At 28.6% G+C, this 24,668-nt stretch overlaps 1 protein-coding gene across 1 annotated transcript in view; it reads right to left on the bottom strand.

Annotated features, from left to right (window-relative positions):
* The window catches only part of LOC132946593 (glutamate receptor ionotropic, NMDA 2B), a 209,841-nt gene extending 185,173 nt beyond the window's left edge, over positions 1-24,668 (bottom strand). Inside the window, exon 1 of the mRNA XM_061016641.1 lies at positions 24,470-24,668. Coding sequence (XP_060872624.1) covers positions 24,470-24,663 — 194 coding nt within the window. The 5' untranslated portion in view covers positions 24,664-24,668. The remainder of the gene's footprint in view (positions 1-24,469) is intronic.

Raw genomic sequence — 24,668 nt, 5'->3', positions numbered from 1 at the left:
AATTTACCAGTCGTCTCTCTAACAACGCTATGTTTACCACCGTTGACAATGTTGAGGCACGGCGACAGCGATCATCGTTAAAATGCAATAATTAAATTTTATTCACCGTAAAAATGAAATTAGCTTTCCGGGAAGCAATTAATTACTTCATTAGATTGCCCTTATTTTACCCCTTGATATTTAAACTCCTGTGGATTTCAAGTATTTTTCGAACTTAACGGTATACCTAATACGAAATATTATCGTAAAAAAAAAACCCCCAACAAATTTGATAGTAATATATTATCATCACATCGGTAACAATTTCAACGCGAGAAAGGCATTGAACCCATTGCACAGTATCTGCGATTGGTTGGTAATTAATCGACCGAAAGAATAGCCGATTCTTATAATTTATACTTCCCGGTGTGCTGTTATTAAATACAACTTGTGAACTAAAAAAAAAAGTGGTGACAGCCAGAGCTCAAATCTGTTTTTGTTTTCAAGTATGTGTAAAGTTATCGTCATAGTGGTACAACACCATTATTAAGATGTACGGTCTTGCTGTTTCACAAACTATTCCACAGTTTATGAACAAAGTGAGGTGATATGTTCCTGTCCTCCCCTTTCATAGGTTCTTCGTAAATTTCCTCAGCCTGTGCTGCATAATTTTTGGATTACTTTATTAATATTCGGTGCCATGTTGGTGATTATAATACCAACTGTTACAACCGTGCCATTTATTCGCTGTATAATGTTAAAATTATGCCAATGATTACAATATTATTACCATATTATATTTATTAATATACCGATTTTCACCACGCACTGCTGATTAAACATGTAAACCGTGACACATATCACAGATATGTCTGTCATCAATAAGCAAACTAGGTAAGTAACTGACTCGCAGCAAAATATGATATTATATCATCTAAAATAATTAGTCGATGGGTATTTAGATATTTCAGTCATCGTTTCAGTCTATGTAACTGTAGTTTGATAATTAATTATCAGGGCAGGACGTGTCAAATATCATATTACAGCCGAGTTGAAATATAGTTATTTATAGCCTAACAGGTACTTTATTAATATATGTTGTGTATGTCTATAAATTATTGTTAAATTTATATTCATTCCTAAATCTTAATACGATAGTCATATAGGTACCTATCTCAAGTATAAAATCAAGTAAATCATTTTCACGAAATGCACACTTTGTCTTCCCCTCGATTCACCACTCATGCTGAAAAAATATTTCGTAAGCAGTACCTATAAGCACGCACTTTAAACCACACAATATTATATATAAAAGAGTAATATTGGTATTTCATCCATGATTGTTTCTTCAGGGGAAAACAAGTTTCATGTCTAAATTGATTTAATTGTTTCAAGTTTTTTATGATAAACCATGTGGCTAACAACGGTTTTTTATTTACACTAACATTTAGTCATAAACTCACAATGACAATAAAATTTTTACTCAATGCTATATAGTCGAATGTTAAAAAAAAGGAACATATTGTTTGACCTCAATGACAGAAACAATCGACTAAATTACACAAAAACTAATCCACCGTTGCAACTGCATGTGATATGTCTGTCTTATTAAGATATCAAAATGTAAGTTCCAAGCAGTATTATTTTAAAATATTAAAATTTAAAAATTCTCAAAACTTGTTTTAAAATTAAAATATTGTAATATGGAATAACCAACGAGACAACACAGAAAATGTTCATTCCTTTAAGTTGCATTGTAATATGTAAATTCACTCTAATATTTAAGGCTTAAATTCCAATGTAACAACACAAAATTGGAACTTTGTAAATTTCGTAAACGAGCGTAAGTTTTGTAGGTTATGTATTAGTAAGACGGAGATAACACATGCGTGGGTATGACTTAATATTAATATTGAATGGAATCATTATAAATGTACTAAATAATTAAAATAAACTCTATATACATTACAAATAAACATATTATGCTATATTAAATTATGATAGGTATACATAATAATATAGACAATCAACGTTTCACTCAGTAAAGTACACACGGGGGGTTACCCCCCCCCCCCCCCCCCAAAGTATTTTCACTATACGTTATTACCTAAAAATATATAATACAAATAAATACTATTTTTTTTAAAAATGTTATAATATTATTCTTCTTACTATATTTATAAAAAAAATTGAAATTTAAGGCAAACGAATAGCAGTAATACCATTACCATTGAGTTTCGATTAAAAATTTACGATGGGAACACCGTCACCGCCGAAATAATTATTAGACATCGGATAGGTATTCGAAATAATTATATCCCATTATATTATAAACAACGCATTTAACTGTAGACATTACTGATAACTGATTACTAATTAGTAATTAATGCAATTATTTTGAAAATTCGTTCAAATGCAAACATGACGATCGTCGACAATCGACGAATATTTAAAGATCTGTGTATGATCCGATATATGCCTATGTATTATATCTATACTTTTCAACTATCAAGCTATATTGGATTTGGGCAGCTGCAATAATGGTTAATGCCACATCATTTGATTTCCGAATTCCCCGCTCCTCCTCCATTTAAAATAGCCGGGTATGCCACTGAATTCGCTTAACGGAATAATGTCACGTGTGAGTCAGTGTGGAAATCCATCTCTTTTTTTATCTGTGTTATGCATCGCATCCAAGAAAATTTTACTCCCATCGTGCTTTTCCTACAAGAGTTAACTCAATACTTTCTATTATCGATCATTTTTACACCAAGAGTGGTGTGTGACTTAGGCTTCGGTTCAATATTGTGTTAACACTGGGATTCGATACCTAGACAGAGCAATGTCGAATAAGGTCCTTAATGCATCCGCATTATTCTTAGTAGGTGCCCTAGAGATCATATAAGTTTTATTATGTAGCGAAAATACCGTGAGATATACAATGACTATTATACTGTGTATCATACCTATCACAAAACTATTTTACATTTATTTTTCAGACGCCTTGCACTGGTAAGGACCTTCATCGGATGGTACGACATTTAAGCGTTAATTTTAAAAGCACTATTCAATAAAAGTTTATTAATGGAACATAACTTCGGTGTTCGGTACTTACAATCAAGTATAAATTGAGTAAACCATTGGAATTAATTTATTCACGTGCACGTGCAACGTTTATATTATATTATATTCAGTACAGTCTCTACACACACAAGAAACAGATTGTACCATAATCATTCATATTATGTAGCAATCAAACTAAATAATATAAAAGTTATTAGCAGAAATATAATTAATTCAGTTTTCTTTACAGAAATCAAAAATAGATTGCAATTTAACTATAACTATTGTTCTTAAAATAATATGATCAATTATTTGATATTATAATATTATTATACTTTAAAGAATGATGACTTCCGATTCGACCTCTGTGATCGATCACAAACCACTGAATTATATTTTAATTTTGTCACCAATGCTATTTGCCATATTATATCACTATCATAATTAATATCTGAACAATTGATTAAGAATAATAATATGATCAGATAATATCGTTGAAATTATATAACAGAATTAATTAATAAGTAACAGATATGACTACTCTGATTCGATACCCAAAATTAATTAATAATAGTGTTAGTATTGAGTACGATGCAAAAAAGTAAATCCATAGAATACAAATTATATCAATTACATTTTTTACCTACAAATCTAAAATCACAATAAATTAAAAAGATTATTTTCGTATATAATTAATATTAATTTTAAAATAATTTTAAATCATATTTTTTAAAATTAATTATTAAACTGCCTATAAGGTACATTAGTGATTGTTAATTCATAACTAAACACGCATTATTGCAGATTTAGATTATATTATAATATTGGTATTTATATTTTTCATAAATTTAGTTAAATTTCATGAGCATAACAAACGTTAGTTGGTTTTGATACGTTTTTAAAATTTTAAACACATCTTCAAAGAATAAATTAGTATAATATGTATAATATGGATACTTTACAAGAATCTTTTTGCTTTATCTATATCAAGAAATCGTAATTAAAAAGTATTTTATATCATTTAATATTCAAATAATACGTTATTACGATATGAATAAATTATTCAAATATGATTGCAGTTTAATATGCAATTTATTTTATCAATTAAAACAGAATAATTATAAGAAAAAAATGAATAACGGTTATTGATAAAAACTAATAAATAATAATATAATCAAATAAGGATGGCAATTTAAAATCAAATGTAAATATCTAAAGAACTTATTACAACCTTTGTAAAATTATTATAGGTACAATTAATATAATCCGTACCTATATTATGTTATACAAAAGAAGATGTCGTGACTGACAGATTCACAATCAAAGTACAAGTAATGGATGCTGCAGTATATGAAAGGATTTTGTGAAGTTTTAACTTTGAAAAGGTGCTCCGCAGAGATTTGATGGCTAATGAAAAACGAATATTATTTTGTTGTTTATACATATGATTTCCATTGATTACAGAAAATAAAATAGTTATTGAGATTGGGTAAAATCTCAAACCCATATTTTATATTGGGTAAAAAACCACTTAAATGACTATGTTAAAAATCTGTGTAGTTGTGTACATCTAACGGAGTTAAAACAAGGCAAATCCATTGGCATTTAATTTGTCACGGGCAACATTGTACAAGATCAGCTTTTTGGAATATTATATAATTAAGTACATTACGCACTGTGCTAATATTTTACAGAAATAAAATAAATTATTTTATTTGTTTTTTGAATTATTGATTAACATAAATAACTGTTTAACAGTTTGATACCTTTACAAGCGGGTTAAAGTTTAAACTACAAGGAATAGAATATTAAGTAAGCCTGAAATGGTACCAACCATTTCCAGGCCTTTACTACCACATCTTTCCTTGTTTGTTTATAGAAAGGTTAACAAAATGAATACGAATGCTACTAATTATTTATCGAGATCGTAGTGGTTACTAAATTGTAAGTACGACGTATGGCTTTTGTTAATTCGATTTACCCATTTTAACGGATATCATGACGTGCACCTAAACCGATCAATCAGTCAATTGAATTAAGATAGTGACATGCAAAACTAAATTTTATATTAAGGTGTATTGAATTTCAATTCACAAAACAACTGTGAAATGTTTTAAATGGTTTAAACATAAAGGTTGTAAAAAACGGTTTTCACATGTTCTATCAATTTTCTTTTAGATTCAAAATTCAGTGAAGAATGTATTTGTTTTACAGAGTTATTATTTTAAATTTATATTAACTTTTTTATGTGTTAGAATTGCTTGAAATGTAGCACTTTTATAGAGCATAAATCCGGTAAATATGGTACTTAGGTAGCTTAAAAAGGTCATTTTTCATTACTTACCTACTCTATTTTATTTTATTTTACATGTCATATTGAATGCCTTACGCCTAAGGACTTAAATATTGTAAATTATAGATGTAACTTTACTACGGAAACAAGCAATTTATGAACATTACCTAAATAAAATTATACTTAATGATTAATTTAAAAATATATTTGAAAATAAAATATTATGTAGTTAAATAATACAATATAAAGCTTTAATGCTAAAAATATCAATAACTACTAAAACCATCATGTGATGAATGTAACAAATAATCAAATTACTTTGTTGTAAGTATGTTTTTATATTTTTTTCTTATAATACCCAGCCAATTTGTACTTTTTTTAGAATCTTAAAAGAGTTACTTTGTTTAATTCTTAATGGTAATATTATATTATATACTTTTGGACCAATATATACCATATACGTATGTGGTTTGTATTAATTTTTTGTGCATGGTTGGTACTTTGGTATTATATATTTGTTTTCAAAGTGAGATTATTTTTAATTATGTAAAGTAAGTACCAAAGCTTTAGAAAATATTTTTTTTACTGGCAGTTTCATGTCGTTGAATAGATAGGTACTTTGTGTGATATCTTGAGCCCTTTTTTAATTTTTAGTATACATTCGGAACATTTGAATTGTGTATAGTAAATAGTAGTTGTGCACGGAAATACTTGGACAAATAGGCTGTGGCGAGATTAAAATCAAAATTTTGGGCATATCACGTTTCCACCAAAAGTGTATCTTTTCCTTATTATGCACCCATGTCTAATACTCATTATATTTAATAATTATAGTGTATATTATAATATGTAGGTATATAGTACAAATTATTTTCCTCCCAAATAGGAATTTTCAAGGTACCTAGGTATTATAGCTTACAAATAGTTGTAATATAATAAATTCTACAGTTATTATTAGTACATATAATATCAATACCGAAATATTAAGAAACAGCATAGCATATCATAGTCACTAACAAGAATCACATATTACCTATATAAATATTCACAACAAGTGACAACTAACAACTACTCATATTTAGGTATCCAAAACATGTGTGCTGTGATATATACATGGTTTAATCACTGTATTATAGTATAATTCATACATACATAAATACATAATATGTACCATATGTTTACATACTATACATCTTTCACAATGCCGAACACTATTTGGCCACAATAAAAATGTAGTTGGTATGCCATCATAACCAAACACTTAAAAAGGACAATGCCTGTATAATAATGAAAATTGCATAACCAGTTATTATATTAGTCAGTTATTATCGGTTATACCTTAGAAATAAAACTTAAACAAACATTAAAAATCACATTGCGGTCAAAAATGTATACCAATCATATACAAACTAGGTATACTACAATTCTGTGTGTTTTCATTCATCCGTTTAACTTATTTAAAATGTACATATTATACCTACTTAAAATTTGACCAACTATAATATTATATACTATAAATAGTTATAATTTAGAGTCCGAGGTATACTACGGAAATTATTTGAGATCGGGTCGTACTCGTCGATTCGAGAATACTATGCTAATCACGAACTAAGGATGTGTTCCGCATTATGAGTTCTATTCATTAGATAAACATTCGACTTAAACTCGATCTACATTTTATATCCTTCCGTGAAACAAACAACTATATGCTGGCTTTAGAATATCAATGATGAATTAGGCTTTCCAATATACTACGCAGTTCGTATAATGTGTACAAACAGTGTTACAGTGCTCGTTGTAATTGATAACTTTATAATATAATATATGCATATATATCAGCTACCCACTATGATATTTGTCGTTACCGTGTTTTCCATACCTTATTAGTTATTAATAATATTGCACATATTTTTTGGCTTTACCGTAGATCGCACTATATTTGTATTGCCTGTGTTATTCAATTCATGAAGATAAATTGCGCGGATGAATTAAATTGTGATTATCAAATTACTGTTATTAAATTTAAATTTACTCCACTAAGAACACGTCACGCAAAACATATTATGCGAAAAATAATCAAATAATATGGAGTATACTGAATAGAGATAAATTAATCTCTATTCTCCATATTATTTGATTGTTTCTGTAATGTGATTAAATGAGACATTATTATGCTATAGAGACAACAATGTCGCTTAGGGTGTGGACTTAAAAATATTTTTTATATACGACTCGTACTTGCATGTCAAATAATCAACAATAAATTATTGTATTTGGTAACAATAAGAACGAAAGTCACAACAAACGATGGGCATATTATGGATAAATGCATAGTATGTTCTTTGTGCATAATATACTAAACCCTGCAATCCCGGTTTTTTCGTCAACTCGGCTTAAAACACATATTCAACGGTTAAGTGTTCATAGTTCATCGATTCTTATTACACTGATAAAAAACCCATTATTATTATTACTATAAACGAGCATAACACCACGTGACATATTATCTTAAAAATGTCTTTTTTGCAGCATTGGGTTGACGTAATTATTGTTATGGTATAATAATATATTATTATAATGCCATAGTCACACATAAAACTATATTTTATCACCACATCGCATAATTTTAAAAGTCCCTTAGGTCATTAAAAGGCCGTTTGCACAATTCTAAATGCAGTGGACAAATTCAAATTACCATAACTACAGCCAGTGAGATGTTGTAGCTAGTAATATTAGTCGCTAGTTCGCATAAATAAATATATAAATCCTTGACCACATTTACGGACGTCGGACAGTATAGACATGATAGGTGGCTGTTAACAAGCTGAAACAATAAGTTTCAACGGTAAGATGTTTTCGTAATATAAGTTTGGTGTATTATATTATCGTTAATTACTAACAAGTAATAAATAAACTGCAAGTGGGTGTGAAAACGTTTGGAAATGGCGGTGAGCACTATAAAAGAAAACTAATTATTATCAACAGTTAAAATATATTTTAATGCGTTTACCTTAAAGCCGCAACTTAAACTAAAGCATCCAATTAACGGTTTCCTGAAACTGCAGGTATGAAAAACATAAACAAATATTTCCTTCGAGGTTAACCAAATTACCATACCTTATATAATCGAGTTTTCGAGTATCAAGCGTTCATATACACTGCACCCCAACCATCAGATGATATACCACCGGCTAAGCTGGCCAGTAATATACTTTCAATTATACCTAAATTGCAATAATTTCCGGTCCACATTCCGTTGACCGCTAGCGAAGGGCCCGATAATAATTCCTCTCTAATAATATTCCAACCAAAATGTGTCAATTTTAATTAACAGACATTGTCGCGTTGCAACAATAATTATTGTACACCAGTTTTCATTAATCGCTGTGTAGTAATTCTCATTTATTTAGGTTCAGAACTGTTTCAATGAAGTTATACATATATAGAGGTACTTCTACTATAAACAACTGATTTTCATTTGAATTGATTATTCACATAATAATTTTAACAATATTTGTGGAATGATGTTTTATTGGTATTGCTAATATTGTTTATGAATATATTTATATATATATATACTAGCTGTCCCTCCCGGCGTTGCCCGGGCAAAAGTTACCTCAGGTGAAATAGTTGGAAATAGCCAATATTATAACTTATGTGTATAAGTTCAAGGACTCAAAAATGAATTAATTGTATATAATATGTTGTAGCTGATCCCGTTCACTGCGTTGCTCGTTAAAATATGTACCAACTCTATAGGATTCGAACTTTGTTCAATTCGTTTGTTTAATATTCGGTGTATGATGTTCAAAACTTAAAAATGTTCATCGATCATCTTGAATATATAATTACCCGAGAGACACGCTTGTATGTATTGTATGCGTGAGACACATAGTATGTTTTTAGGTAGGCAATCCACCTGCGGTGGACTGCAGACTCCTCGAAGAGCGTACGTAATTACGAATGTTTTATTAACACGTTGGTATTACGATGTACACTTAAGAGTTAAGACCCTTCTCCTGACAATATCACGAACACAACAAAAAAAGAATTGGCCAAATCGGGGGTCAGGGAGGATCGAATTAGTAGTGATTGTGGAAACCCAGAATGCTTGCCATGTTGCCAAGTCTACGTAACAGGCCATTATTTATAATAATTGATAACTCATTTATTTATTAAGTTAGAGAATCGATCAAATGCCATAAACCTTCTCCGAAATGAGTTCTTCAATTAAAAAAAAAAAAAATCATAACGATCGGTTCAGTAGTTTCCGAGAAAATAGGCCTCAAAGGTTTTCATTTTCACATTTATATATAAAGATTAACAGTTAGTTATAATACATAGGTAATTTCGGTGACGCTGGATGTAGGTCATCAAAGTAATTCAAAATCAGAAAACATAATTTTTTTTGACAAATAGTGTTATTTAATTTTTATTTAATTATTGGAAACCATAAAGTAAAAAAAAACTATTAGTACTCAAACGAAGTATATTTTTCACATTTTAGTTTAGTCTTTTAATTAAATTATAACCAGTTTTTAAATATTCAATTGGACACGCTAAGCAGGACAGATTTTAAACTATTTGGTTATAACGGTTTTTGTCTTTTCACTTACCTAATGAAACAACTATTAGGATATATCCATAGGTAATTGTCCTAACTAATTTAAATGTAAAAATGTGACTAATGTCTAATAGTCTAAAACACTTTTTAAGGATTATTCAATTATGGAATGAAAATACCATACAATATTATGTTGCAAGGCAACTTCTAAATTAAATATAGGTTATATTAGATATTACTAAAAAAATGTAAATACTAAATGTATATTGACGGATATATTATATGGTCCTATGGAACATAATTTTGGGATCTTTATTGGATCTTAAATAATTGTGTGTACTATAAATCATTTATATCAACTGCACGTGTTTTTTTTTTTTAATTCGAAACTATTAGAAAACAAATTTAGTGTTAAATTAAAAAAATCAAACTAGTTTTAGACAAGAGTTGTTTTTTATTGACAAGCCATTGCTGCAATTTAAAAATACGGTGTATGCGTTAATATTAAACGGTAGCTGGATAACAAGATAAAAACATAAGACGATCTTTGAGTATTTGATTCAGCACTATTATTAAATATGTATTTTAAATGTAGAGAAAAGCTATAACGAACCTGGCAAAGGTTTTGACCTCTAGGCAATTTTAACTACATTTCGATAAAAGGTCAAAAGGGAAATTGTATATGTTTATTTTATCGTACTTACATAATATACAATGGTTGAAAATGCTGCTATTAAAATAAGGATATTAACAACGGTAAATATACCCCTCGACGAATTTAGTTAAATATGTATGCTTAATATTGTAATTCAAATATTCGATAATAGGTAGGTTCTACCTAATAAATAATACAAAGTCAAATATCAATATGTATCAAATACGGATTTATCAGTTGTTTTAATTTTAAAATTCCGCTGTTAACATTTTAATAAATCACGAATTATCACACATTATACCTACACATTTTTTTATAATTTTATGAACGATGTATTGTCTGATTGGTATAACTCATACATTAGAATAACCCATTGGGCACTTAATAGAAGCTGTTCCTTTTGGCTGTTGTGTGTCACTAAGATGCATTTTTTATTACTAAATGTGGGCGAGTTAGTGAAAAAAATTAGCTTGAGTCAGTTAAGTAAACGTTAAGACGTTAAACTATAAGTTAGTAGCTTACATACAATATATTCGACTCTATAAGTTTAAAGTTGATATTAGATTATTATATAAATATTATACACTTAAGTAGGTAATGTTGATCGGTACCATACAAATTATATGAATGGTTTCTAATAAGGAAAAAAATTCAGAATGTAACATATTATGAACTATTCTGGAAATACTTAAGTTACGATTATTTCAAATAATAGGTTTCATATTTGTAATCACCCATATTCAATGGATGTCTTCAAATGCAGTATGTATCTAAAAATACTTATACTGAGTTGCATAAACAACCACTATACCTAAGCATTTAATATATGAATAGCGAGCTAATGGTCCCTAAACAAGATTTAGTGGTCCATGATTGGTCCATTAAATTTTAGTGAAACATTAAACTAATCAAATTTTTATGCAATTCGACATTTGTAATATTATTATAGTTGTGGATGACTTTTGCTGACTTAAAACTAACGTTATAATTGTATTTACATACGAAATAGTTTGCAACTGTCTATTATTATAGTGGTAAGGACTAATCCAAACGGCATACTAACCAACTCAATAAAATAAAATAAAATACAAAAAAAAACTATACAATATTCCTCCGATGAATATAGTTTGTTCTATATAAAATGAAGAAACAAAAATATATTGACCGGGTGTTGAGCACTCTTCTCGCTTCGCTCGCTCCGCAAAATTGCGGTGTGCTGCGATATTAAATTTAAAAGCAATCAATAAATGATTTTGTGCAGAACTTGGTTTACACAAACCTAACTCACATGTTTTCAACGTCTTGCGATGGTGTCGATAGTAATATTTCTTGTACTTAGATGAATTATTGTGAAAATGAAAAAAGTCCTCTTCAAAATACCACTAAGGCATGATTTCTAATCTTGAAATATGCTATTTGTAAACTCTTTCAGCTAAAAAAAGTCTTCGTAGAAAAATATAATAGAAAAAGAAAACATCACAGTAAACCTTTCTCAATTACTCAATTCACTTACAATTCTCTTGTTTTATTCATACAATAAAATTATATACGTGTGTACGTAAATGTACGATAAGAAAATGTATACAGGTAAGTATTTTGTTGGAAGAAGCCACACCGAAGTGATGACACCAACAATTTGAAATTAATTAGTTACCCTTATACCACCTATTTCAATTAATATTATTTTTTTTTTTATTGAACATATTTGTTTTATTCATTCAAGTTTCAAATATCACGATACCATTTGCACATTTAGAATTTTGGAGTTGTCCAAAAATTACTCAGAATAGCGATCAATATTTGCTTAGCATTTTAAATCTTAAATATGATTCAAAATTTTTATAAGCTATAACATCACGATATGCGCGCTTTTACATGAAATAGATAATGTAGGTACTCAAATATGGTAAATTTAAGTTGAGCAAAGTTTCTACAGACAATATCATTAATGCATGTCATCCTTCTTGTTATCAGAACTGTGCGAAATTTTCGTGATTTCTCTTACAACATTTATCCTTGACTACGTTGTATACTTGTATTATAAGTTTTTACTGATAGGCACTGTTTCAAACAATAACACTTGTACGTTGTAACATATATTTCTAAATCCGGTAAAAGTTTTGTATAAACAATTATCATCAATCAATTTCATGTTTGCTTTAAGTTTAAAATATTCAGGTTAAAGAACAATCGTAGTATAAAATTTTAAAAGCCAGAAAGTTTATAAAGCCCAGGGTTTAAGTGCTCACTCGCTTCACTCGCCTTTTCGGAGGATATAGTTGTGGTATTGTATTAAATATATAATAAACCATCGCATTCTTCAAAACGATTCAGAGCGTCTAAGATCTTTGCAAGACTTACGTGGATATATTTTCGCTGTTACCCGAAAAAAACGTAAAAATAATTAAAATATCACCGAAAAACGTGTACATTTGTCGCTTCACTTATGGTACAAAATATATTAATTTAATGAAAAATGAATGTGCCTTATATTATTTAAAGGAAAATAAACGAGTATGATACAATATTTACTTTTACTCTCCAACATTTAAATAAATAGAATTCCATGACATAATACCTAGTATCGTCACTAGATAGGCACATTTCATTTTACATCTGAAAATTATTTACGATGAATTTAAAAATAAAACATTAAAATACATATAAATTTACTTGAAAAATAAACGTACAATTATGTAGGTACCTTATTAAAAATTTGTCAATAATATACAGGATAACGAATAAAAAAAAATTAAAATGACAAGGCTTTTAAAAAATAATGAATGCGTTTAATTTACATTTTAAAGACTTAAAATTGTGTAAATATGGTGTATAAAAGATTAAATTAACTATAGTTTATGTAATCTAATCGTAAATTGTAATCTAATGTGTGATATCGTCGACCGATGAGAACACCTATGGTAATAATATACATGGGGCTCCGTAATTTGATTTTTTAAATTGCAAAAAAAAAAAAGAATTAGTTTCACATAAAGTACAATAAAAACTATTAAAACTGTTCGTAAATAGGGAATTCGCTACGTATTACGGTGGTTGGCACGTTTAGTAAAACACTGTACTAAATTAACCAAACGCTCGTAAAAACCTCACACGCATTAACTTCCGACCTCCTGCAATATATTGTAATACGATTTGAGTTTTATACAATTTATGTACTAGGGAAGTGTCTACTATAAAAAGTCGTTTGCAAAAAAAGTACAACAACGTACAAAATATAATATATGATTTGTATGTATTGTAAAAATTATAATATTGTTGTTCATATAATCCGAGATTCCCCGAGGACACTCATAACTCTGAACATTTTACAGTGTTATAATCCACCAGAACACCATTACATATAAATTATCGCTTAATGTCTAATAACTATCACCGTGGTTGATAAATAAACACGTGCAGTGTACCGAAATTAAAAATCCCGACCTAATTATAGACGAATAATAATTGTTATACCCAATAAAAAAAATATAATATTATTCTTTCATCGGTGGCGTGTAACAATAATAGTGCCCAGTGTTATTACCTATGTACCTATTATATTTTTTAAAGTGAAAAACTATTATAATTTATAATACATACACGTATTGAATATATTATATTATCAGTAACCCGATATAAGTTCAAAAAGATTTGAGAAAATAAGAATTTTCAGAAATTTCCCGTTAATGAAACAAACTTTAAAGCGTTGTAAAAGTTTGAATGAGGTATGTTCTTTCAAGATATCGGGAACTTCTAGTTATCAAGGTTTAAATTACTGCAGTGGATCGACTGTTTGAATATTCAATTCACGTTTTTTCCTTGTTTTTCATACTTTCATATTATTATCTTCTAGCTACAATTTAAACGAGTCGGCAAAACAAACGAAAACTTAAACAACGTAATTAATAATTATTGGTATAATCTTATATTTTATAATATATCATCAGTAGATATTATGGAATATGATTTACAATACATTAATATAAACAGTTGTGCATTTGAAAGAATGTCTTTGACATTGATAACAGCGAAATATAAAGTATCTCTTTGCCATCTGTGTCTATAGTGCCGTGATTAAAGAAAATAAGTATAATATCTGGAAACCCATTTGGCGTTATATCTGCTGCTCTAAAAACGTCATACTATTGACAATCAATACCTCAAGGGGTTACGTTGATAATTTAAAAATAACATTCACCAGACATTATCTAAACCGCCAACCAAATAGTAGAATTGTTTGTTCATTTTGTCCATTTTGCCATTCCTCAATACAATCGGATTAAACGAGGTTGACCCAATACCATTATTTCAATAATTATACCTAAATACCTAATAGTTACCGGGTACATAGTATGTAACCACATAGCTAGAGTTTGGATGTTCTACCTCTTAAAACATTTTAGAATCCTAAAAATGTACTAATTATTATGTATTTATATTTATATAATACAGGGAACGTCACTCTTGCAAGTAAAAATATATTTCCCGAATTTCTTAACTAGATCATGACGTAGGTATCTGTGCAAAATATTAAATCTTAAATTTTGGCATTTTTCTTCTGTCAAATAAAACTGTCACCTCTAATTATATAAAATCGAAAAATACGAAACGGTTGATGCAAAATGATTGAATACTTTTAGACCGTGTACCGTTCTAAAAGCTTAGCACATGACATTTCATATCTGTATCATATTATCTCAATAAATTAAACACTAGGTACAATATATAATTAACGTGATTTATTCCCATGGACATTATATGGTATAAAAAAAACCATATAAACCTTTTAAATTTCCAAACTGATAACACAATATATTAATAACAATAAAAAAAAAACTCTAAAAAGGCAAGGGGTACTCATATATTGTACAGTTGAATGTGTTGGTATCGAATGGGCCTTTGTATTTTATGTGTTAAATTTGAATTCAATGATATATCAGTGTAAACAAAAAAACCGATTCTGATCAGAGGCTATAATACTCTAAGTACCTAATAATATGTAGGCATTGAATTCATTTATGAAAACTTAACCTAACATTACATTCGCTTACCAATAATTATCCTAAAATTAACAGTGATTTTTTGGTTACAGTATAAACTATACTTAGGAAAAATTAATTTTCCAAGCATTGGCTTTAAAAATTTACATTTTATACACTTTTAATAATAATATTAATTTATTAATTCTCCAACAAGCAATATTTACAAGGTGTATACAAATTCATAATAATTGTCGGTTTACCTCCAAAACCAAAGGAGATGAAAGGTGAGAGTTTATGCAAGTACAATTAAATAAACATATCCAGAATTAACTACAAAATAATTTACAAATTGTTGACCACCCAAAGTATCGAATAAATGAAATTTGCTACCATATACCACCATCTAAGTTAAATATCAAAGTATTTTTACCACCCCAAAGATCGATTGCAGACACAAAACGAAAAATAAAAATAAAAAACGCACATCATTATAAAATCAATACATTCATTGCTCCGCATAGAATTTAAAAGCATTCAAATATAAATACATGCTAATAAAGTTAAATAAAATTGTGTTATTTATCCTATATATAGGTAGTACTTATGAAACAAATTTTCAGTAGATGCAGCTTCATATTGAACCAATGGAAGAAAAATCTAATACCTATAACTCCATTTATAATAAATTTAGTTAAAATCATTTTTATTTCTGATAACAACGACTTGAAAAATACAATTTTATCATAGGTTTAGGCGTTTAACTAAGCTTGGGGTATAAGAGATTTTATACTACTGTTAATATAAATAAACAAATTACAAAAAGATTATGATTATTTAAATTAATTTATATTAAATTTAATGATGTAACATATTACATACATTCCATCGATTTGTATATAGCTTTATCGTCGACCACTCATAAATTTGCCTATTTTTAAACTCCTGTTGTTTTTGACGTAAAACAGATTAAAGCTAGGTCTCAATTTTTTTTCAATTCCCCTCGAGTTTTTGTTAAACAAGAATTTACTGCATATATTATAATTAATAGTTAATGAAAACTATTAATTATATTATAATAGTAATGGTATACAGAGTCTGTGTGCATGGAATAATAAATACATAGAAGGCCCCGAACAACAACAAAAAAGGAAAGATGTTTTTATTATACTTCTCTACATTGTTTTAAAATATAATTTATATAAATTAAACACCTAAATTTGAAACACAAAAATTTATCACGGTCTTACAAAAAAAATACAACGATAACAAATATTTGTTTGCATATAAATATTATATGTGTTTGTATATATTTTATTGGAAATAATCTATCAGAAATTGTTAGGGTTTATGGATTTTTAGCACGTCGCGGAGTTTTTTTTTTTTATAGCTAATGAGTGCGTATTGGTTACACCGCCATTGACGTTTGACATATTATTATAATATATTTACGAACACAATATCATTAGCATGTTTGTGTTTACGTTTTGTTTTTTTTTTTATAGTCCTACACCATTCTCTTGAAGTTTGCCCTTCATAGTAGCATTTTTATTATGTTTTTTTTTAGTTGATACTACACAATATTTAAAACTATACAAATTATAATTTTTGTAGACCATACATTATTCTATCCTTGATTAATCATAAAATATACATTATACATATTATTTAGCCTAAATATATGAATCGAAATCAAATACAAATATATATAAAAAAAAATTGATAGTTGATGGATACAGGTTCAATTTCCAGGTAAATCTTTGTTACTTAAATTTTGTTAAAATTTTTAAGGAAAAAATCTTTAAAAACGTTAAATATATAGTAAAAATTCAAAAAAAAATATCATACGTTTCCTTTATATTGTACCTATTTAAATTAGCCACATTTTTTTTTTTTTTTTTTATTTAAATAATTACAATCTATACAATTTGGTACAATAAGTAATTTAGATAAAGTATATACATGTCGAGAATAACAGATAGGGGAGGGCACTCAGTAGTGCCACCCGACAGATTAAATTAGAAGGTCTCTAGGCCAGGAGCGTTTTAAGCGTCTCTGGGGGTTATCAGGGATTGTTAGAGAAGATATGCGTTTTATTAATGGATTGTAGTGTTGGATTAACTTGGAATGAAAGGAGACGTAGTGAGACTTTGTTAATTGAGAGAGCGATGGAATATTTAGATCTTTGTGGAGATTGTTATTTGTGATAAACCATGGAGCAGAGACAATTTGCCTCAGACAGATAGACTGGAATGCCTGGATTGTTCTCGTGTTGGAGGGTTTGGCAGAGCCCCAAATCTGGATGCCATAGGACCAAACAGGTCTGATGATGGTTTTGTATATTAATAGTTTATTTTTTAATGATGTCTTGGATCTAAGAAGTGGGCGGAGTAAATGGAGTCTGGAGTTGACTGTTTTTCTTTTTATTTTAAGGTGTTGGGCCCATGTGAGGCGCCTGTCAAAGATCAAACCTAGGTATCTTATTGTCGGGGTGATTGGGATTTGATTATTATTAAACGATACAGAGGGGCAGTCCCCTGGTCTAAGAGAGAAAGTGATAAAGGATGATTTAGCTTCATTAATTTTGATCTTCCAGCGGTTTGACCATAGTTGAATCGAGTTGAGATGATTTTGTAGCCGGAGAGATACTACCTGGGGGTCATGGTTTGAAGCCAGGATTATCGTGTCGTCAGCATATGTACCCAGTGATGTATGGGAAGAGGTCGGAGTGTCGTGGGCGAATATAGAGTATAAGAAGGGAGCTATGTCACTTCCTTGAGGGACTCCAGCTAGTATTTGGAAGTTTGATGAGTAGCTGTTGTTAACGCGGACACAGAAGGTGCGATTTTCGAGGTATGATTTTAAGAGAAGGTAGTAGGGGGCAGGGAGGAATTTTTTGAGTTTGAAGAGAAGTCCTTCATGCCACACCTTGTCGAAGGCCTGAGCCACGTCAAGGAGTACAGCCGCACAGTAAAGTTTTGATTCCATGCTGGTAGAGATTAAGTCGACAGTGCGGTGGAGTTGGTGGATGGTGGAGTGCTTGGACCTAAATCCAAATTGGTGGTTTGGGATGATGTTGAGTTTGTCCGATAGTGGAAGAAGCCTTTTGAGGAGTATTTTTTCAAAAATTTTTGCGAATGTGGGGAGGAGAGAGATTGGTCTATAGGAAGACGGGATATCAGGCGGTTTGTCCGGTTTTAGAATTTGGATTATGTTTGAATGTTTCCAGGCTGTAGGAAAGTAGGATAAACGAAACATAGAGTTGAAAATTAGTGCTAAAAGAATGATAGATTTTTCAGGGAGGTGTTTGACAACTAAGTTGCTTATTAGGTCGTGCCCAGGGGCTTTTTTGGTTGGGAGTTTGCGGATGATGTATTGAATTTCTCCCGGGCTAGTATGTTTGGCAGGGAGGGCCATGGGGAGAGGGGATTCAAGAAATCTAGTAATATTTAGAGTATGAATTTTATTTGGGATGATATTATGTGGTTTGAAAACGTTAGCTAAGTGTTCGGCGAAAATGCTGGCTTTATCGGAGTCAGAGGAGGCCCACGAATTGTTTGGCATACGGAGTGGGGGGGATGGTAGCTTGTGATGGAAAATTAGCCACATACTCAATTTTTACCTAGTTGTTTATTATTATAATATTATATAATCATTAATATTACTACTTTTTTTTATTGTTCCAGAAAATAGTTTTAAGCTTCAAATAAAAAGTTTTAAAATTATTGAAGTCTTATTTTGGTATAAATGTTATAAAAATATATCCAGTGTCTAATGTTTGTGAAGAATTAATTTGGTCTTAGATATTTCATAAAAATATATGATGTGTATGTATAATTTATATCAAATCCAACTTTAAGTAGAGACTTAAATGACCTTTGAATAAACTACCTACAGCTTACAGGTAATAATCCACATGAATTCAACAAATAGATAAAAAATAAAATATATATATTTATAATAAAATTGACAGTTAATATCAAACGTTGAATTTAATGTTTTTGTATAATATGTAGCAAATAAATTATGTTCACTATCTATTCCTTAAAAAAATTTATTCCTAAGATTTCAGAAGTCAGTTTTATTGAATTATATTTCATATTGTATCATAAAATATATTTTATTTTGTTCCAATACAATTAGGATAAATTTGGATAATACATACATATAGGATAAAATCTTTTACGTGACTGATTTTTCATTAATATTGACATTGATAAAATAATATATTAATAATATAATATATAATTTAGATTGATTTAGTCTACTACATCTGAGTAAAAAAAAATAACATTATATAATAGCTGACATCTAAGATCTTTAATATACATAAAATAATTTGATTAATGTAATAATTATTCTCGCTAAAAAATGCCAGTAAATTAATAATGCACATTTAATGTAATTATGAAAGGATTAAATACATAAATGATTGATAATTAAACAACTAAGACGTTTTAACGGACAAATAGTTGTTTTGACCGATAACTGTTTGTTGTTAAGTAATTATAGTAGCAAACCAGCAAACAAGAGATACCAACAATATTATTAATTAGGAATATTTGGAATTTCTGAAAGTAAGATGTTTGTAATATTATATTTGATTTCAGTAGATAGGTATTTAAAAATTAAAAATAATTGCAATAATAATAAAGTAATAATATAAAAATTAAGTAAATAATTTATAAAACTAAGCATATAACAATATTAAAATTAAAAGTATTCAATTTTAAGAATAAATGAACTATTTAAAATTGTTTTGACTTTAAATACAAATAAAATTAAACGTGAATAGCATTGAAGGTTTTTCATCGTTTTTATTAGGTAATCTGTGAGTTCAATACTAAAAAAAAAAAAATGCCTAAATTTAAATTTAAAATACATCTAGAATATTATTCGGTATCCATCTCTTGTAATGATTATTTTGCATGTAACATTCAACAAATACGTAAAAACTTTTAATTAAGTATTTATTCTGTAATATAATTTGAATACGCACAGTATTCGTGTTCGTTTGATATGCGACGTGTATTTGGGTGGATTCCAATATTGTTGTTTGCCTATATAATTGTTTTTAGATTAGGTAGGACAAAACAACGTGTGAAGTCGTGTAAACGAAAATGCAGATAGCCTCACTTTGCATCAAAATCAACCGCAACTTTAACATCATATAACAATTAAACAAACTCTAACTGGAACCCTATATACGTATACCAGAACACCTGGCCGGTACATGTACTTAACACTCGAATTAGCCACGAACCGTATAAAATATAGTTACACAACCGAATAAATAGAATTCGAAACCCTCAAACGACACATTATTCATTTTTATACCCCGGTAATGTAAAATACCATAACATAATTATTCAGCATTCACATTTTCCAGCGTATAGCTATTAACTAACCTAACCTAACCACTCATACCATGTATCGTCGTTTTAAAATTAAACGCATTGAAATTATCAGTATAATCAATAACTTACTATGCTTACACATAGCAGATTAATGGCGCTCACCCAATGACTTCACAGTTGGAGGATCACATCGTCCGAGATGATTCACGAAGTAACAATATTATATAAGATATATTATATGGAGGTCGATATACGTATTGAATATGTGTTGATGTACATGACTTTTCGTGTTTTACTTTTGCCTACTTAAATGTACACATATATAATATAGAGACAATACTATTTGTAAATAGAATAATATATTAATCTAACACGAAAAGCGATGAATAAAAATGTGGAAAAAGAATTTATAAGAAGCTACTTGGTTTTCCAGTACGTATTATTGCAACGAAAACAATATTTTTAGATATAATTTATTGTCAGTATAAAATTCTAATAAATGATTACATTCAAACATATACAATAAAATTATACAAAATATTAAAAAGCGTACCTTTTGTAAAAAATAAACTATACGGTTACTGGTTAAATAATAACTAATTACATTTTCCCTTTTACATAAACTCAAAGTAGATTTTCGATATTTTCACTTGTGTCATAGTTGAACTATGATAGTTCTACTAAATGTTGTTTTCCTAACATACTTTAGTTGTACGGTACAAGTATAGTAGTTATAGAGGTTGTTTACACGAACAAGTAAACTTTTTTCTTCGTTCATTTTACATATTTGATTAATTCAGTATTTCTTTTGTATTCTCTAAGGTGACTATTAAGTTTTCTATTCAAATAACTTTTTCTTCTTATTTATTTATTTTGATTTTTTATTCAACCAAATAATATGGTTTCCTACAAGGTTAGGGTACAATACTTTGAATGTTGGTCTTTTGTATACAGTATGAGCACCGTTTTAAAAGTTTGTTTTTTTAAGATTTTATTATTTTTCGGATGGTAATGAGAAAAAAAAAAATTATATTTTATTTTATTTGACTGAATATAGCTATAAGTTGATTTCTAAGTAATCCAATTTCGTTTTTTGCAAGTACTAATACAAATAAAAAAAAGGTGGACAAGTGGGTACTGCTAAGAGCTGTACAGTAGTTGTCGAGTATGTCATTGTAATGGATGTGTTTGATTTCAATTCAATGGTAAATTATTGCATACAAAAAACGATGTGAATCTGAATGGAGATGTATGTCATCCTAGCATACATCTATAAATTATAATTTATAATCAAATTTAATAATTAAAAACTGCTGAATATCAAATATTGTGAAAAATATAAAACTAAACGCTTATAAAAAAATTGTGTTACGGTCCAGTAAACTGTTCTTTTTGTTAAAGATAAAAAATGTTGTGGGAATCTTCAATTAAATTTCATAATATTAGCTAAGTAGAGAAAACTTTTAAAAATTTTCGGGATTTTGATGAATTTTGTAAAAATTTGAACTTTTATATTGTATAATGTATATTTTATATTTTTGAACTGCCATTAAATCAATTTATGATGACCCTTGTGTTACGTTTTCAAACTATTTTTCAAAGTGAAAAAGTTTTTATCGGCGATAATTTTAAAAAAATCTCTTAAGGCTAAAAATATTACTGTGCATGGAAAATTCTAATATAAATATTTGGTGAAAATTTCAAGTGTCTGCGGTTATTAGTTTTTGAGTTACACCAAAAAATTAATATCGATTTTATCAAAAATTTGGTTTTGCGTAAAAATTCCCATTATTACTTAATTTTTTTATTTTTTCCTTTGTTTTGTTTTATTTTTAACTCCCGAATTGGTGCAACTTCATTCACTTTTCTATTAGAAAATATTTTTATATCGAAAATCGGAGCATTTTTAGTATTTTTTACTACCCAAAATGTTGACGACAGAAAAAAAAACACAAACATTATTGTAAATATAATATTTTCATTCGCTACGCTCAGAAATTAAAAATTCAATAAATTATTATTTTGATGTTATTGTTTTAATTTTTTCAGTAAAATACAATTGCCTGCGGGTGCCAAGGAACCAATGTCCATTGTTTCTAATATTAATTTTTCCCATTAACATTATTTTGCCTGCGGGCGCTGGGAATCTTTATTCATTTTCAATCTTTATTTTCTTGTATTAAATATATTGAATATAATATTTAATATTATAGACCTCTTATTATATATTATATTATAATGTAATATAAACATTTTTTCTCCCAATTATTATGAAAATTACTGGAAATTATTTACTTTTTATCCCAAGATAGTACCAACTATAGATTCACTTTCCTAACAAAAAAGGTATTGATGTAGAAGATTGAAACATTTGTACTCCCCCTGAAGGTGACAGCCACGGAAAAAAACACATAAATATTACTGTAAAATCAATACATTCATCGCTCCGTTCAAAAATAATTGCTAATTGATCTATAATTGATAATAATCGCTTTAATAATCAATGGCATAAATGGCATATGTTTGAAATCCACACCATACCTAACCTAACCTAACCATAAGAACAAAAATTCTCTGAGACATAATAATAAAATATTAAAATGTACATAGTATAAATATTAAAATATACAAAATTAATATTATAACAGTATTATAGATAAGCGTAAAATAAAATCGTGAATATGTCACTGATATATATTGAAACAATATTTTAATGGGAATACATAACACGCAAAGGAACTTTAAGGGAAACCTAATAGTTCGTGGCTCGTGTACGCGTAATCTTAAAAAAATGTTGGCGTGTATGCACGTTTATAATATTGATCGAACATCATATTTTGTAATTACGATGATACTATAATAATAATTATCACATACGATAGTGGATATTTCAGTGCATTTCAGCGTTACATTAATTTAAGTTAATGACATTAATAAATAGGAAGCACTTAAACAATGTTGCTGGAAGCTTCATAATATACATTCAGTGAACGTGTAACATGCAAGCCCCATTTTATAATAAAAGGTCTACTCTACACCTTTCCACGAGATATTACGTTCATATTAGATCAAAATATTTACTATGATGTAACTACACAAAATGTCCAAACATAAAATATACGTGGAGAACCCTGAGTAGAGTTAAGAATAAATATATTCATTATAATTCAATATGCATTGACATTGTGCAGTATTTTGCACGAGATATGTGCACATTTCATGCCTGAGCGTTGACCGGATAATAATGAAGTAGTGGTTAAGCCGATGGGATCTTGATAGTCGTGTGCATCGAAATCCACCGTCAGTTTAATGAAGTATTTTAAAAATTCTAAACTTACACTCTCATGAATTGTAATCGAAGAAATCGAAGACGACATTATGTATATTATCTCAATAATCGCAACTAGGTATTAAAAGTAGTATAGGTACTACTAGGCACAAGTATAATAGCTACCAATAAACAATGTAAAGCACTTGTTCATTATAATATTATATCACATACAACCTCTCTATATTATGCAACCTTTGTCATAAGTTATTTTATTACACTCTTATAACTTATAACGCACTTCTACTCACCACAAGTTGTGACTATTGTGCCACTCAATAATACCCTTTTCATTTTTATCGTAACGTTGAAACTTCCACTTTTTTATTATTTTTATACTACATTGGAAAGAATTTTTTTTCAAAATTATTATCAAACATATCGTTTGTAATTTAAGGAAATACACGGTGCACCGTCTACAAAGAGTATTAAACACAACGCGCATTCTGT

The sequence above is a fragment of the Metopolophium dirhodum genome, chromosome 6 (genome assembly GCF_019925205.1).
Source record: "Metopolophium dirhodum isolate CAU chromosome 6, ASM1992520v1, whole genome shotgun sequence".
Lineage (NCBI taxonomy): Eukaryota > Metazoa > Arthropoda > Insecta > Hemiptera > Aphididae > Metopolophium > Metopolophium dirhodum.
The sequence above is the reverse complement of the archived record's forward strand: the minus strand, read 5'-3'. Positions and strand labels throughout refer to the sequence as shown.